The sequence below is a fragment of the Cydia splendana genome, chromosome 26 (genome assembly GCF_910591565.1).
Source record: "Cydia splendana chromosome 26, ilCydSple1.2, whole genome shotgun sequence".
In the NCBI taxonomy this organism is placed as follows: Eukaryota; Metazoa; Arthropoda; class Insecta; order Lepidoptera; family Tortricidae; genus Cydia; species Cydia splendana.
The window spans coordinates 8,325,149-8,340,892 of NC_085985.1; the positions used below are offsets into that span (position 1 = coordinate 8,325,149).

Consider the following 15,744-nt stretch of genomic DNA (forward strand, 5'->3'; position numbering starts at 1 on the left):
GCGTTCCCGCGCTGGATTGCTATATATCATTGCGCGAGAAAGCTGCCCGCGCGGGGGTCGCCCGTTGCCTCCCTCAGCCGTTTGCCGATCGCCTTGCGGAGCATATGCGCGCCTCTGCACCACGAACCAAGCGTCTCGACGCCAAACGCGTCGTGAATCCTGAGCGTATCATACAGTCAACTGTAAAAATATGGATGTGGACAACTTACTCTAAAATATGTCCCATAGTTCTTAATTCACTGACATAAGAGTTATGGGACATATTTTTGAGATGATTTGTACAATGTACACCCATATTTTTACAGTCGACTATACTATTGAAAGCACATCAGGACCTTCAATCGTGGATGATGAGGGCTTTCAATGAAATACGTTAATCAACTCGCAGTCTTTACTGGACAATACTGATTACAAATCATAGCACACGTTACACTTTTTATCCAAAACAAGATTCAGATTCAGAGCGTTTAATACGGTAAAAAACGTACATGTCAAAAACATAAAAATAAAATCACACACACACCTAAAACTAATAAAACATAAAACTGTACACACGTCAATTAATTAAAGAAAAAAAACAACGGGTTGCACTCCGGGAGTGCCGGCAGAACTGAAAACTCAATGACATTGTAACAGTTTTTCGATCAGGTCACGTGTCCGTCTTACGTCTTACGCCCTCGCGAGTTTAACATTTTTTCCCCATCACAAAAGTGCACAGCGCCGCTAAAGAAGTTTTCACTTCAAAAAAACCAGTGGATTTGACCCAGGAACCGCCACTGACGTCATCTTCTCCCGTTAGTTCTCTTCTGGAGATTGATTGACAGCATGTTTGTTATACTTATTTCTTTTAATATTTTAACTCTTAGTTATTTTCCTCGCAGTCACGGGTATCTTCTCAGAATGTTTTTTTTTATGTTTCTGTAAAATATAATTTTGAGCGAATCGCGCGCCACATTTTTCACAAACAAATGCTTTTTCTTTAGTGTGAGTTCTAACATGAGCTTCTAACTGATGCTTGTGTGTGAATTTCTTGTTACATTCATTACAACTGTGAGATTTTTCTGCGTGATTTTTTTCATGTTGATATAAATTATGTTTTCGTTTAAATTGCTTGCCACACTTGTCACAGGTGTATGGTCTGTCTCCTTTGTGCGTTATTTTATGCAAATCTAATAGATCTTTTCTTTTAAATCTCTTGTCACATTCTTCGCAGCCGTACGCTTTCTCTCCGACGTGCTTATTTTTATGTTTATTTAAAAGTATTATTTGTGGAAATTTCTCATCGCAAAAGTTGCAGCTGTAAATATCACCTCGAACATGAATTATTTTATGTTTTTTTAAAGTTTTCCTATATCCAAATAACATGTCACATTCATCACACTTATATAATTTCTCACCTGTGTGAACTCTTTTGTGTTCAGTTAAAGTGCTCTTTTGTATAAAACGTTTGCCGCATTCATCACACCTATATCTTTTGTCTCCAGTGTGCTTTTTTATGTGCCTGTTAAGCCCACTTCTATATTTGAATTGTTTGTTACATTCTTCACACTTGTATGGGTTTTCACCAGTGTGAACTCTTTTGTGTAAACGTAAATATTCAACAAGTGCAAATTTCTTACCACATACCTTACATTTGTATGGTTTGTCACCAGTGTGAAGTCTTTGATGTTTCTTTAAGTACGCTTTGTCAAAAATTTTGTTGCAAACTTTGCACAAGGCATTTATCTTCATATGTATGTTATAAATATGTCTGATTAAAACTGATTTCACCCTGAATTTCATATTACACATATCGCAAATGTATAGTTCCATGTGAGTGTATTCATGTTGTTTGCGGAGAGTTTTGTTTGAGAACTTTTGTGGGCAGATTCTGCATGAATACACTGCATCAGTGTCTGTGTTAATTATATGTCCGATTAAGCTAGGCTGGTGTGTGTGGGCTGGTTGGCGGGTGGCAACGGGCAACGTCACACTCGTCGCTGGAGTCGGCTCGTGTGACGTCACACTCGTCGCTGGAGTCGGCTCGTGTGACGTCACACTCGTCGCTGGAGTCGGCTCGTGTGACGTCACGGGAGTCGCCCGCGCGGGCGCCGAGGCGTGGCGACGCTCGAGCTCGGCTCGGCTCGCGCGGGCGTCAGGCTGCGCCGGCGGAAACTCTACAGCCACCGCTGGACAGAAAAACAAAATATTGAATATAATTTAGGTATTTAAATAAATACTTATAACATTTATTGGTTAACCAACCAAATACAAAACCGCCTGGATCAGTCACTGAACGACCTGACTTTAACCTACATTATTTGATCATGTAATGTTTTCATCTACCATCAACTGGCTTTAGGAGCCATTTGAGGGTAGACTGTGTTTTCTTTTATTTAAATACCTAAAGATACAGAGTATAGTTGTATTAGTTGTACAGTCACCTGGAATAATACGTTACTCTTCGGTTCGGAGGCTGCATAAAAGTATGTGACAAGCTGTTATGGCTCTACAATATATACACGGACATATTGCATGTTAGGATAAACTTACATGACGCATCAAGCAGCTGCTCATCTCCCACGGCATCATTAGGCTCTGATTTCATCGGTGATTTTACAACTAAAACAAATATATTAGGTCCTTACCTATGAAATTGGCGTTTTTGTTCATAGATATAAGTCTGATCCTAGTTTTTTTTTTTTTACAAAAGTACATACACAATTACAATAAAACTACAGTGCACTCAATAAACAACGATTTTACATACAATTAATTGTTATTTTTTATTGTTAAGTGTTCAGAATTAAGCCTTGAAAATAGGTCTTTTCATGTGCTGTCGGTTCGAGTATTAAAATTACTTATATTTTTCTAATGGTACCAATTTTCAAGAAATGGAGATATTGAAAACATACCTTAAAGGTGTCAAAAATTACTGGAAAAATTTTGTTTGGTTTGAATTAGCCATCAAAAAAATATCCGCAAAATTAATTGTATGGAAATTCGTGTTTCGTTGAAATTCTCCGAACAAAACGCCAATTTCATAGGTAATGACCTAATATTAACATTCTGACGACCGGTCTGGCCTAGTGGGTAGTGACCCTGCCTATGAAGCCGATGGTCCCAGGTTCGAATCCTGGTAAGGGCATTTATTTGTATGATGATACAGATATTTGTTCCTGAGTCATGGTTGTTTTCTATGTATTTAAGTATTTATATACATATTATATATATCGTTGTCTGAGTACCCACAACACAAGCCTTCTTGAGCTTACCGTGGGGCTTAGTCAATTTGTGTAAAACATGTCCTTAATATATATATATATATATATATATATATATTACGATATGATATACTTAATACTTTAAACTCTCGCGTTTTATACACATATTTAATGACACAAACGGGTCTACCGCGATCGTTGAACGTCGGAATTCGTTTGTGTAATTATTCTCTTTCACTAAAACCCCACCCCCTTAAATTATTCCCTTTCACTGAAAAATAAATGTGGATTTATTTCAGAATTTTTAATTTCGTTTTAGGGGTCTCTACCGAATTTAGAAAATTTGGATCCTTTGTACAAGATTTTTTTTTTCACGTTTTTTTTTATGAGGCAACGGTTCAGGGTGTATTAATGTGCAGTTTAACGGCAGCAACCCCTAAAACGTAATTGAAAATTCTGAAAAAAATCCACATTTGTTTTTTAGTCAAATAGAATAAATTAAGCGGGTGAGACATAGAAAATTTTTACTTCGACGAAATAAGCAACACCCTAGTACACGGCCTTATCGTACACTGTAAGGACAGGGGTGCGAAACTCCTCCCTTCGGGCAAACTCGGCTCCGTTCGGCTCAGCATTGCTCCGAGCAATTATTATGGTTGACACAACGTGACGTCCCTTTGCGTGCACGACCACAGATAAGATAATGGCTTGCATTTTGACAACCCTATACTCTGTATCTTTAGGTATTTAAATAAAAGTAAACAAACAATTTGTACATTTTCGGGTAGTTATAATATTTATAGGTTAACAGACCAATTACAACACCACCTGGATCAGTCACTTAACGACCTGACTAACCTACATTATTTGATCGTGTAATGTTTTCTTCTACCCTCAACTGGCTCATGGAGTCATTTGAGGGTAGATTTTGTTTACTTTTATTTAAAAACCTAAAGTTACTGAGTATAAATAGCCGAAAGGGATAGTGCCATTGCCATACACCGCTGTCAAACTTCGGTTTTGTAGGAAGTTTCCTTTCTGTACGGTCTTCTTCTTCTTCCTCGCGTTATCCCGGCATTTTGCCACGGCTCACGGGAGCCTGGGGTCCGCTTGACAACTAATCCCATGATTTGACGTACGCACTAGTTTTTACGAAAGCGACTGCCAACTGACCTTTCAACCCAGAGGGGAAACTAGGCCTTATTGAGATTAGTCCGGTTTCCTCACGATGTTTTCCTTCATCGAAAAGCAACTGGTAAATATCAAATGATATTTCGTACAGAAGTTCCGAAAAACTCATTGGTACGAGCCGGGGTTTGAACCCCGGATTGAAAGTCGCACGCTCTTACCGCTAGGCCACCAGCGCTTTTTAAGAAGTTTCCTTTCTGTACGGTAGTACTATTATTTATTCTGTGGTGAGGATTAGGGACTTACATGACGCATCTAGCAGCTGCTCATCTCCCACGTCGTCATCACAAGGCTCTGGTTTAATCGATGATTTTACATCTGAAACAAAAATATTAACATTTATTACTTATATCACTAGTTTAGATTAGATAAGATAATCTATTTCATGAAAGACAATTACATAATGAGTTTGCATTGACGTCAAAAAATACGAATTTCTATCATGATCGTCGAAATAATTAAAAACAAAAAATTGAATTAATAATCGTAACGTTTGGCGTGTAAAAGTGCCCTTGTGGCCTATTTGCTGAATAAATCTTGAAGTTTTGAAGTTTTTGAAGTTGCATACTTAATATATTTTCCTAATGTGACTGTGCGAAACCAGATTTTCATTGTAATCGTCAGATTAAGAAACCTATTCCTGAGCGAAAACAGTATGTCTAGTTTGTCTAGTTGTTATTTGTATATAGACCACATACTTACCCCAAGTTATTCCAGCTAATCTGCCATTTTGGTACAAAATTAATAACACAGGATGGTTGGGTAGAAAAGGACCCCGGACCTAAAGTATGGAAAATGTGGTTTCAGTTAAATCCAGTACAAAATCAGTCGAAACTCTGAAAGGAACTCGGAAACAGTGGTAGCACCCATAGAGACTTTTGTTCAGGACTCTGAAATCTATAACATATCAAGATCTCAAGATATTTAACTGAAACCACATTTTCCATACTTTAGGTCCGGGGTCCTTTGGCTTATAAATTTCTTCTTCTTGTATGTCGGAATGCGTGATTAAAGTTTAATTATTAAACTAGTGTTGTGTGTGTCGGCGAGTAGTCAGCAGCAAAAGTTGCTAAGCGGGCGAGGTGTTCAAAATGACCTTGACACGCTCTTATTCTTTTAACAATAAAGTCGCGTCAAGATCATTTTGAACACCTGGCCCGCTTAGCTACTTCTGCTGCTGAGTGTACATACCAGGGATGTTGCGAATATTTGTATCCGCATCCGCGGAACTTCCACATTATTTTCAACATCCGCATCCGCATAAAATCGATGCGGAAGCTCCGCATCATACGCACCATACGGATGCGGATGTCGAACAAGTCGGTACAGGAACGTCTTAGTGGCGGCGTAAGTGCTAGGTAATTTCGTCATTACCTATAACGAAATCGTCTAGATCCAGAAAAGTCGGCCAAGTTACTGTTTATTAAATATAACGCACCTATATCCTTGCTCAAATACTAAACGTTTCGTTTTTTTTCAATAAAAATTACTAAAAATGTAATATTTGACGTTTTTTCAGTACCTAATCTTGACATCCGCATCCGCGGATGTGAGTCTTTAAATATCCGCATCCGCATCCGCGGATGTCAAAAAATCTGCAATCCGCAACATTCCTGGACTGTACCTACCCGACTTGCAGGCTTGTTCCTCGGCGGCGGTGTGACCGGGCTCGTCCTGCACACTCCTCGCGGGGCTCGGCTCGCGGTGTGACGTCACGGGACACGGCTTGGCAGGGTCGCGGAGGCGCTCGAGCCTCACGGAGCACCCTAGCGAAAGCTGCTGAATGACGCGCGAGGACAGAGGCTCTGGCCCAACTCTGTACTCGCCGCCGGGTAAAGACACTGAAACATCACATTTTGTCTGTCCATCTGTCCACAACATAGACGCTAAAAGTGGTTAAGGCAGTTCCAAATCTGACACACTGGAGTAGCTACAAAAAATCTCTTGTGCTCCTCCACTATAACTAAGTAATAACATTTGATGAATTTTAGCTACAAATAGATTCTCTATATCTCTTAAGTTTTTTTGAATGGGATAGGTTATTGTTTTTGAAGTAAATATAACAGTAAACTCTGTACTTGGTCGAGATGTTTCATGAATAGGGAATATTACGCAAAACTTTGCGCGTCTCTAACTCAATCTACCCTACCGTGAAACACGACAATCGAAAGTTCGGTTTCTGCCTCTCTATCACTCTTGCTTATTCGATCGATAGAGAGGCAGATAACGTAATTTCCATTTTCGCGTTTCGCGGTAGGCCACCTGTAAACAAGCTGCCTTGATGCATCAATGTCATAGTAAAAACTTGTCATAAAACTGTTTAAGGCCTAGTACGTATAAGTTACTCTTTAGTTTACTAAACAAATGAGTGCTGCACTCTGGCGGCAGAACATTGCAGTAATACTATATTATTTTAAAACAATTTTGTAGCATAAGGATTTGTATAGACGGAGTAGACTATTGTATTTACTGAACTTAACATTAATTCAATATATTTATTGACACTATTGTGTATACTTACGTAACAGATGTTCGTCCCGCGGCTCATCTTTACACGACGGACCCAGGGGCTCCTCGTCTGAAGCTGAACACAATAATACACACACTGAACTGACGTTGTTTACGAGAGTGTTTTGATGATGATTTATACCTTCTCGTTTTCATTACCCTCCTCTTCATTTTCATTTAACCACCTCCTCATTTTAATTTAGCCTCCTCCTCTATTTCATTTACCCTCCTCCTCATTTTAGGGTCGCTACCCCTACTAATATTATCAATACGAAAGTACCTGCCTATCTGTTACCTCTTCACACATAAACTGGCGACATGACGACCGGTCTGGCCTAGTGGGTAGTGACTCTGCCTATGAAGCCGATGGTCTCGGGTTCGAATCCCGGTAAGGGTATTTATTTTTGTGCTGACACAGATATTTGTTCCTGAGTCATGGTTGTTTTTTTTTTATTTAAGTATCGTCTGAGTACCCACAACACAAGCCTTCATGAGCTTACCGTGGGGCTTAGTCAATTCGTGTAAGAATGTCCTATAATATTTATTTTATTATTATCACATAAACTGCTAAACAGATATAGATGAAATTTGGAATGGGGATAGTTTTTATCAACTCTGAGGGAAATTTTAATCTTGGCGGAAGGAGCCAGTTTGCTTGGGTGTCTTTATTCACACGTGAGCAACTGATACAATATCAAATAATATTGAGTATGTACAATGGTACCATCAGTCCATCACGCTCCGAGATTGTTGCGCCATTTAGGGTCCTAGCTAAATTGGTTGTTCAATACTTACGCTATAGAGTTTCCAATTTAGGAAGAACCTGGCATAATGAAGATGGCATAATTGTACATGTAGACTGCATATCTTACTGCTAAGTAGCGCTCGTTTTCTTTTATTATAATTTCTGTCAATTCATTCTACTAAATTCTGAATAGCATACAAGATACTTACATAAAGAAGGCTCGGGAGAGTCGCTGTACGCGCCATATGAAGATAGTTCATCTAAGGCTTCTTCGTCTAAAATATAACACGGTAGGTTTAAAACAAATCTCTAAAGTAAACACCTGACCTGCTAGCATGAGTTGCGTCCTCGCGCGCGACTCCATACATCAAGCGCGACTTCAAGTATGCACTCGCGCGCGAGAATGCAACTTATGCTAGACCGCCAGAAACGGTTCCAACGTTATTCGCGGTATTTGCCCAAAATATCCGTAATGAACCTCTTTCCTTGATATGGAAAACGAAAGTAACGAAAACAGAAATTAAAATATTTCCATAGAATGTCATTTAATTTGTTCTTAGAGGAAGTAACGATGCCTTAATAAGTGATAACTATACTCTGTATCTTTAGGTATTTAAATAAAAGTAAACAAATAATTTGTACATTTTCTGGTAGTTATGAAATTTATTGCTTAAACAACCAAATACAAAACCGCCTGGATCGGTCACTGAACGACCTGACTTTCCTTTCCTGACATTTAGTTTTATTTATAGTAGTTTATGTGACTGCTACATAATGAAAGGCATTAAAATACGAGTGTGGGTTTATGAAACGAATGAAATGAGTTTCATAATAGTATCACACGAGTGTTTTAATGCCTAATTATGTACAGTTACATACACTGCTTTATCTACACACATATTATAAACTTTCTATGATATATTCACTAACCTCATATTACAGCCGACATTGGGGCACTTTCCTCTCTGGCGGAACTCGCGGATATGAGATGGCGTCTCCGAAATATCTTTATCGTACATTTTACACGAAACTTTTGTTATAGTTACTTTAAAAACAACAAAACAAATTATTTTTTACTTACAAACTAATTAAAAGATAAACTGTACGTCAAATGGCGGCAAATGAAAACTTTTTTCACGCATGTCACGCATCCGTAGTTTTTTTTTAATTCAAAGACAAACTAGAGTCGGGGTCGATTACCATATCGTCCGATACCAACTTACAAGCGAGATTTGTCAATATTGTATGCAATTGTCATTTGATTTCGAATAAAACGTCATCTCGACTGATATTAGAATAGGGGTCAAATCAAATTGCCTTTTTTTCCAGAGATGTTCGAAATTTGAATGTCATTACCAAATCGATTTTGATATAGTAATGAAGCTATTACCACATTTTCACAGATAAGAAATTTGATGTAACAAAACAGTTTATCGTAATGTGGGCCATTATTTACGGATTTTGAAGGTATCATAGAGAGTTTATGATATGTGTGTAGATAAAATACATAAAGATACAGACTATAACCACATAATGACTTGCTGGCACCAAACATTTGCCAAAAGAATCTGCCTGATATAAGCAATAATAAATTTCAGTATTACGTCATTTGTCATTCAACAGCCTTCATCAGCAATTCCAATTCACCAAATGGTGCTTTTTTGAGAGCATACATTACTATAAAAACACTGAAATCAACATCACTACAGGTGTGCCTATAATATTTTAAGTTTTCTTCCAAGTTCTTACGGAGTAATTCTATGTATTCATCATTACGGGCTAACCTGAGGTAATAATAGTTTTAAATAAATAAAAATATGTCATTCAGTGAACAGCTACGGTGGCGGGTCCCTAATTATTATTAAAGCCTCTTCTTCCATATTCCTTCTTTTAGTTCAGCTATGTGTTTTCGATCAAGTTATTTTATTTGTTTATATGGATCCCTCTCTGGGTGAAGGCGTCCGGATGCGAATCACTATGTCTTAATGTTATTCTGTCCCATCAGCCAGGAGCTAATTTTTAGAAGAAATGTAAACCATGGTTTAAAGAGTGACCCGGAGAATGTAACCATGACAATAAGTGTCAAAAAATTGTTGATTCACCCACATAAACATAAAACTCTAGGTAAGGTGCAGTGGGCTAATTTCGACTCTAGCGTAATTTCAACTAATCGAAATATCTTCCATGTTTTACATAATTAACTAGAGTGCCATACATGTCCAGATAGCGAAAAAGATGTGTTGTGTGTGACTCAAGTTAATAATGTAAAACATGGAAGATATTTCGATCAGTTGAAATTACCCCAGTCAATATTGCCCCGCTGCACCTTACAGCTTTTAATTACTCCTTAGGTACCTTTAGGTTAACTGGAAGAGATCCCTCTTAGGGATAAATTCGCCCTTGTACTATATTTATGTTCTATCTGGTGTACAGTGGCGTTCAAAAGTGTGGGAGTAGCTGTCGGCCATAATGCCTTAATATTACGGTTGACACATGTCCATGCACTTTTAAACGCCAGTGTACCTGTATTCTTCTCTTCCGTACAGTAAGTGTTACTTACTTACTTAAAAGCCAAACAAATAGAGAAGCTCCGTTTTTTTGCTTCTCACGCATGGCATTGATCTACTGTGGCATGGCTGTATCTTGATATCAAAGCTTAATATGTACCTTTGACACTCAGTTTTCTCTCGAATCCCATTTGCAGCTCGGCCTGGCAGTGCTGCACCTGCAACTTGAAGAGGCACGCCTCCCGCAGCCGCCCCAGACACACCTCGCAGATACCACTCTTGCCATCGTCACATGATGTTAGCTGCAAAAAGTTACACAAGTCACTGACTACATCATGCCATACATGATTTCATTATCTCTATATTACTCTATATTCTTAGCACACAAGATTCATACATTATTCTATGTGATCTGTACATTATTAAATTGCACAACGGGACTTAATCTTGTATTTAAGTTCTAAGATTTACCTCCGACAAATGCAAAACGTTCAAACTGTAAATCTTTGATTATAGAACCAATAATTGTAAACAAACTGCAAGGGTCTGTACCTACTAAGATAATCTTCTTCTTTCCAAACCTTATCCCATTTACTTGGGGCCGGCCTTCCCTGTCCTCTTCTTCCATTCTGCACGATTTAGTGCCAGGTGGCTTCGCAGCGCACCAAATTGAGGTCTTACCCTACCCACCTAGGGTAGGGTAAGACCCTACCTGCTTAATATTATTACTTACATTGATTACAAAGCATTCTTCAATCATGACCGAGTATATTTCCGTTATGCCGAAACGCGTGTACGGTGTACACAAATCTTTCGCCGGAGGCCGCTGCAGGCAGCAGTGGCACTGGTTTGTCAATTCCATCACATTAGTTGCTTTTTACGTTCTTTACCGATTTTATATTAATTTATATATTATGAAACAATAGCTCTTTTTAGACCAATTTCCAAGTCAACAATCAACAACTATTCAACATCATTGAAATGACATTGACATAAGTCAGTGACAATGACAGCGTTTTACACAAAAATAAAACGCTAATTAAATAACTTACCATATTCGAAACCTAAGAATAATATTGAGAATGGCAACATTGTGTTGTCGGTCGTATTGTCCTTTTCTAGCATATACGTCCCTCTCTCTCTCTCACATTCCCACCACAGAGCAGTTGGTTTTGACAGGTGTTTGACAGTTACCGCCAAAACAAATTTCCAAGTCATTGTCTCAAAATTATACATATTTACACCAGGCAGGATTAAAACTTTAGGTTTCGAATATGGTAAGTTATTTAATTAGCGTTTTATTTTTGTGTAAAACGCTGTCATTAAACAACTGTACCGATATTCGAAACCTAAGAATAATATTGAGACGTGTTTGTTATCGCCTGGTGGTGGGAAGACGCCAAGCCAATGTGATCATACATGTACTTATTATGTATATGTAATATTATTATATTACGAGTGTTTAATTAATTATGTAGTACACCCTTTATTTTAACACCTGTGAGGAGAGAGGTATTATGTAAAGCATACAATTTGATATACCATTATATTATGTTACTAACTTTACATTTCATATACGTACTTAATGTACTTATAAATGTTCAAAGAGAAAAAATGAGTCACCACAATGGTGCTATACTTAATTATATGTATGTGAAAACTAGGTAAAAGAAGATGAGATAAGTCAGTCTACTCTTCAAGGAGCATACAACATCTGTGATAAGGAGTGATGTAATTCAAGTATGAAAAGAATAAAATCATAAAGTACTCGAGTAGTTCTTATTATTTTATAACTCCCAATTATTAACAAATTTGATAATAATTATCTAGTAAAGTAAGCAGTTGCAGGAATATAACAAGGACAAGACCTTTCTTATTTCCAGAATCCCTCGGGATTAAGTAGACGAATATTTTAAATATTCGTTATAATTCACTATCACTACCCACAAAGTTAATATTGGGTACCTACTTACTAAAATGTCATAGGGAATTACTGAATTCCTTTAATGACTGTGAGTCAGTGTGAGCTATATAGGTACTTGGTTATAGCTATAAAAATGCATTTAATCCTTTGTACGCTTTACTAACGCGAACGCGAGCTAATGTATCTAAACAAACCTTACTTAAAATTGTGAAGGTTACTTTGAGAGCTTAAGCCATAACATAACACTCATGTGGGCACGCCTAGTTATGACGCTTTTTGGTGCTCTTGGCGTTCAAATGGTTAATATAGAAATGCCACAGAACCTTATCAATTATATTTGTAAAGGTGCCGGCTCATTCTGCTTATATTCATGTTTAGCTATCATCAAGTGACCTTAATTGTACTCATTAATTTCTATATATGCAGTAAGAGTAGTTTACCTTATCTGGTGCCTACTAGTAGGCATAAGCTTGATTGGTTCTGAACGCTAAAGTGGTTTAATTTATGTAAACCATGCATAGCATTGCTTAATTCTGAATATTCAGTTTCCTCTTTCCAGTGTGTAAATTATTAAGAATAAGGTACTTAATTCGAAACCTTAGCTCATCGCATATGTGTTTTTAACCAAAATGCAAATTTGTGTGTTTATTTAGTGATCATACATTATTTGCAATAACTGTGCGGACCATGGGGTCCCCGACCTTTTGCCGGGCACCCGTGGGCCCAAAGCCAACAGCGCAGAGGCCCTTTAAGAGGGACCTATTTCATCCAATGCTAGAGTCAACACTTTGTCGAATCTATTTGATATTTATGTATACTTATCCTCCTTATGAACTAAGGATAATTGTAACTTTTTGATATCAAATATACGCCGAATTGTCAATTATTTTATATTTTGAAATACATATAATATTACTGGATTTGGATCAGTGTGCTTTTGAATACTATATCTCTGGCCTACTATATAGGCTAGTCTATTAGCATCCCGCCTCTTGGAAGGCAGTCTACAGACTTTTTAGATATATATTCACAGTAGCGCTAAGTGTGTGGACCTAGTTTTCCGACACTTGACTGCATGAGATTGTTGTGAACATTTTTTCAGGTCTCGGGCAAGAAGGGTACCTAGATAGGTTGAGGTCCTTAACTTGTGGATTTGGTAAGAGCAAGACACAGGCGGGGTGTAAATTAATTAATCCACCATGTTTCAAGAGATTCATGTGCATTGATGCCTTCAGGTAACGCTGTTCAGACAGACTAATACTTTGGCAGAGTTTTGCCAACATATAATAAATGACTGCATTTGTTTGGGTGTACATGTTCCACACCAAAGACATATTTATATATTTCAATCCATTTTTGAAAGTTTGGCGTTTCAAAATAGCTTCGCCTTTTCGCAAGGCGTGCTCCTGTTTCTCTATTTTATTGTGCAAGCGAACAGTATCACAATGCTATAATTTTATATAAATTGAGAACTAGAGGGTTGTGCTAGAAGTTGTGCTAGAACCTCTCGTGCAAACCATTCAGTCACTGTTTTTAAAAACCTTTTGTAGTGGGTACATTCCACGTTCTTAAATTTGTTAAACGTGTAGTATCAAACTATGACAAGTCATGATAAGTGAATTAAGTGGTAACAGTATCTGGTCCGTGCATAGAAGCACTTGCCCTTGAGGTTAGGGCATGGGTAGTTTATAATAAACTTAATCCGTGCATGGGAGCATTTACGATACAGGTGGTTTAAAACTTCCAGGGTCACAATACAGACATAAGGGTGTAAAATACATAATTCATAAACGCCCGTTAGGCCAGTTTTGTATATTTTATTTCAAACATGCTTGTGCAGCACCGCCAGCACATAATAATTTCCCATACCATGGCAGTCCGGGATATAATAATTAAATAGGTAGGTAACCTTGGTCATATCGTGTACATAGGTAGGTAGTAGGTACTCGTAAACATGTTAACTGAAAGACTAGTGCTCTCGAGGCAAATATAATTTATGCAACTGTGAGCTGCTCTTACATTGGGATCATATGTATTTATTTCTAGTCTGCCTTAGCAGGCCTAGACTTCAAAGGTTTTTAGATATTCATAGGGCCGTTAAACGGACCTTTTGTACACCTTGAGCAGGCTGTTTGTTTCACACTATGAGTAATATATATTGTAAACATAGCTTATTTCAGAATGGAATCGTAAGCTCTGTCGTGTCGTGAGCTTACCGAGCCTGATTTAATTAGAGTCCACAGATTATCTGGACCTTGGAGGATTGACCACTCCTTATTCTAATTATCAATATTCTGCCTGGGCTTATAGTCGAAATTCAGCGACTAAATTTCTTAGTATTATCTATGCCGCCCAAGTTATGAGGCTTAGCGTCTCCAGACCACAATTATATTTATATATTAGGTTGCAAAGATTTTATTATCTTTAAAATAAAAATGAGTCGAAATAGGCCTGGAATCTTAGGTTATTTTTTACCTTTTATGATTTTAGAAATGTTATTGTAAATAGTAAGTAGTTTTCACTTTTACCACAGTTAATTAGCCCAGTTTTGGGTTTAGCCAACAGGGTGTTCGGGACCCTTAGAATAGATTGGTAGACAGAAATGAAAACTCTAATAACGAAGCCTTGCCTATTTCGACTGATTTTTACCCAAAACATTATTTTAAACCCTTTTTACTTTCTCTAAGAGGAGATATTTACAAATTCATCTTTGTAATATTTTTCTGATTGTGGCCTACTCGCTCGCTTGTGTTATAACCATATCATTTATATTTCTGTGAATATGTCTGACATGCCTTGCGCAGGCTTACATAGGTTATAATATCATCATCAATAACTTGACGTCAGTTTGTGAACGAATCAAAGATTCTTTGGCACACCTTACGCAGGTGGAAACATGGCAGCCTTGCGCAGGCTTAGATAGGTACATAATATATTGGTTTTATCACAAATAACATGACGTTAGTTTGTGAACGAATAAAAGATTCTCTTAGGCACACCTCACGCAGGTGGAACCATAACAGACGTAGGTTTAAGAATATCATTCAAATCAAATACCCTGTGGGTAATATTCCCTTAGTTGCGGGTTCCTTGCTCGACAAGGTGAAAGGCTTTAAGCAGGCTTTAACAAGCACTTTTAGAGAGTGTCATTCACGGTGACGCGCAGATTTGCCAAAACTAAACTTTAACTCTACAGTTAACTAATATAATTTGACAATATGAACCAAACCATGCGTCTTCGTCAATGAATCAATCTAAAGATTCCCGTATCGTTAATGCCTTTCCAAATCACAGGCTTCCGATTTTATTTGAAACGTTTACAAGTGTACTATTTATGTAGGTAGGTAGGTAGGCTTAAGAATTGACCCTCTTGTATGTAGTTACGTATAGAATTAATAATCAAATTATTCAATTCCAAAATAACACAAGCACATATAGCAACTACATGTAAGAGTTCTTTCCTTAACCTTTTTAGGCTGTAAGTACCTGCTAAGTTATTTATTTAAGTAGGTACCTACCTACATTTTAACCTTTTTTTTTTTTTTGGAGAGATATAATTTGGCAGATAAAGAGTGAAATACTTCACGATTTCGCATGTCATTCTTGCGCAGAGCCATGCTAATCTCTCTCTATGTTTAGTCAGATTTAAGTTTATGTACTGCCGAATAC

General features: G+C 37.6%; 2 protein-coding genes and 1 non-coding gene across 3 annotated transcripts; all 3 read right to left on the reverse strand.

The window, feature by feature from the left end:
- Window positions 1-466: 466 nt before the first annotated feature.
- LOC134803120 (putative zinc finger protein 66) lies at window positions 467-2,002 on the reverse strand. Its single transcript, XM_063775829.1, has one exon. It carries the CDS (start codon window positions 1,810-1,812, stop codon window positions 856-858), a length of 957 nt encoding a protein of 318 aa, XP_063631899.1. The 5' UTR covers window positions 1,813-2,002; the 3' UTR covers window positions 467-855.
- LOC134803582 (uncharacterized) lies at window positions 1,823-11,106 on the reverse strand. Its single transcript, XM_063776383.1, has 9 exons — window positions 10,885-11,106; window positions 10,312-10,453; window positions 7,854-7,919; window positions 6,913-6,975; window positions 6,020-6,232; window positions 4,638-4,709; window positions 2,533-2,601; window positions 1,972-2,168; window positions 1,823-1,870 (listed from the first exon to the last, which is right to left on the reverse strand). The coding sequence occupies exons 1-9, from the start codon at window positions 11,011-11,013 to the stop codon at window positions 1,823-1,825; spliced, it is 999 nt and encodes a 332-aa protein (XP_063632453.1). The 5' UTR covers window positions 11,014-11,106.
- A 4,535-nt stretch (window positions 11,107-15,641) lies between these two features.
- Window positions 15,642-15,744, reverse strand: LOC134803605 (U6 spliceosomal RNA). The gene has a single exon (XR_010146002.1). It is a non-coding gene; the product is annotated as a U6 spliceosomal RNA (small nuclear RNA).

Bases quoted from the DNA above. Each gene is read 5' to 3' on its own strand.
- LOC134803120 (XM_063775829.1), bottom strand. From the start codon at position 1,812: ATGGAACTATACATTTGCGATATGTGTAATATGAAATTCAGGGTGAAA.
- LOC134803582 (XM_063776383.1), bottom strand. From the start codon at position 11,013: ATGGAATTGACAAACCAGTGCCACTGCTGCCTGCAGCGGCCTCCGGCG. The intron at 6,976-7,853 runs GTAAGTATCTTG...TATTGTGTTCAG, and splicing joins CTCTCCCGAGCCTTCTTTAT to CTTCAGACGAGGAGCCCCTG. The intron at 4,710-6,019 runs GTAGGTACAGTC...TTTTTGTTTCAG, and splicing joins GGAACAAGCCTGCAAGTCGG to ATGTAAAATCATCGATTAAA.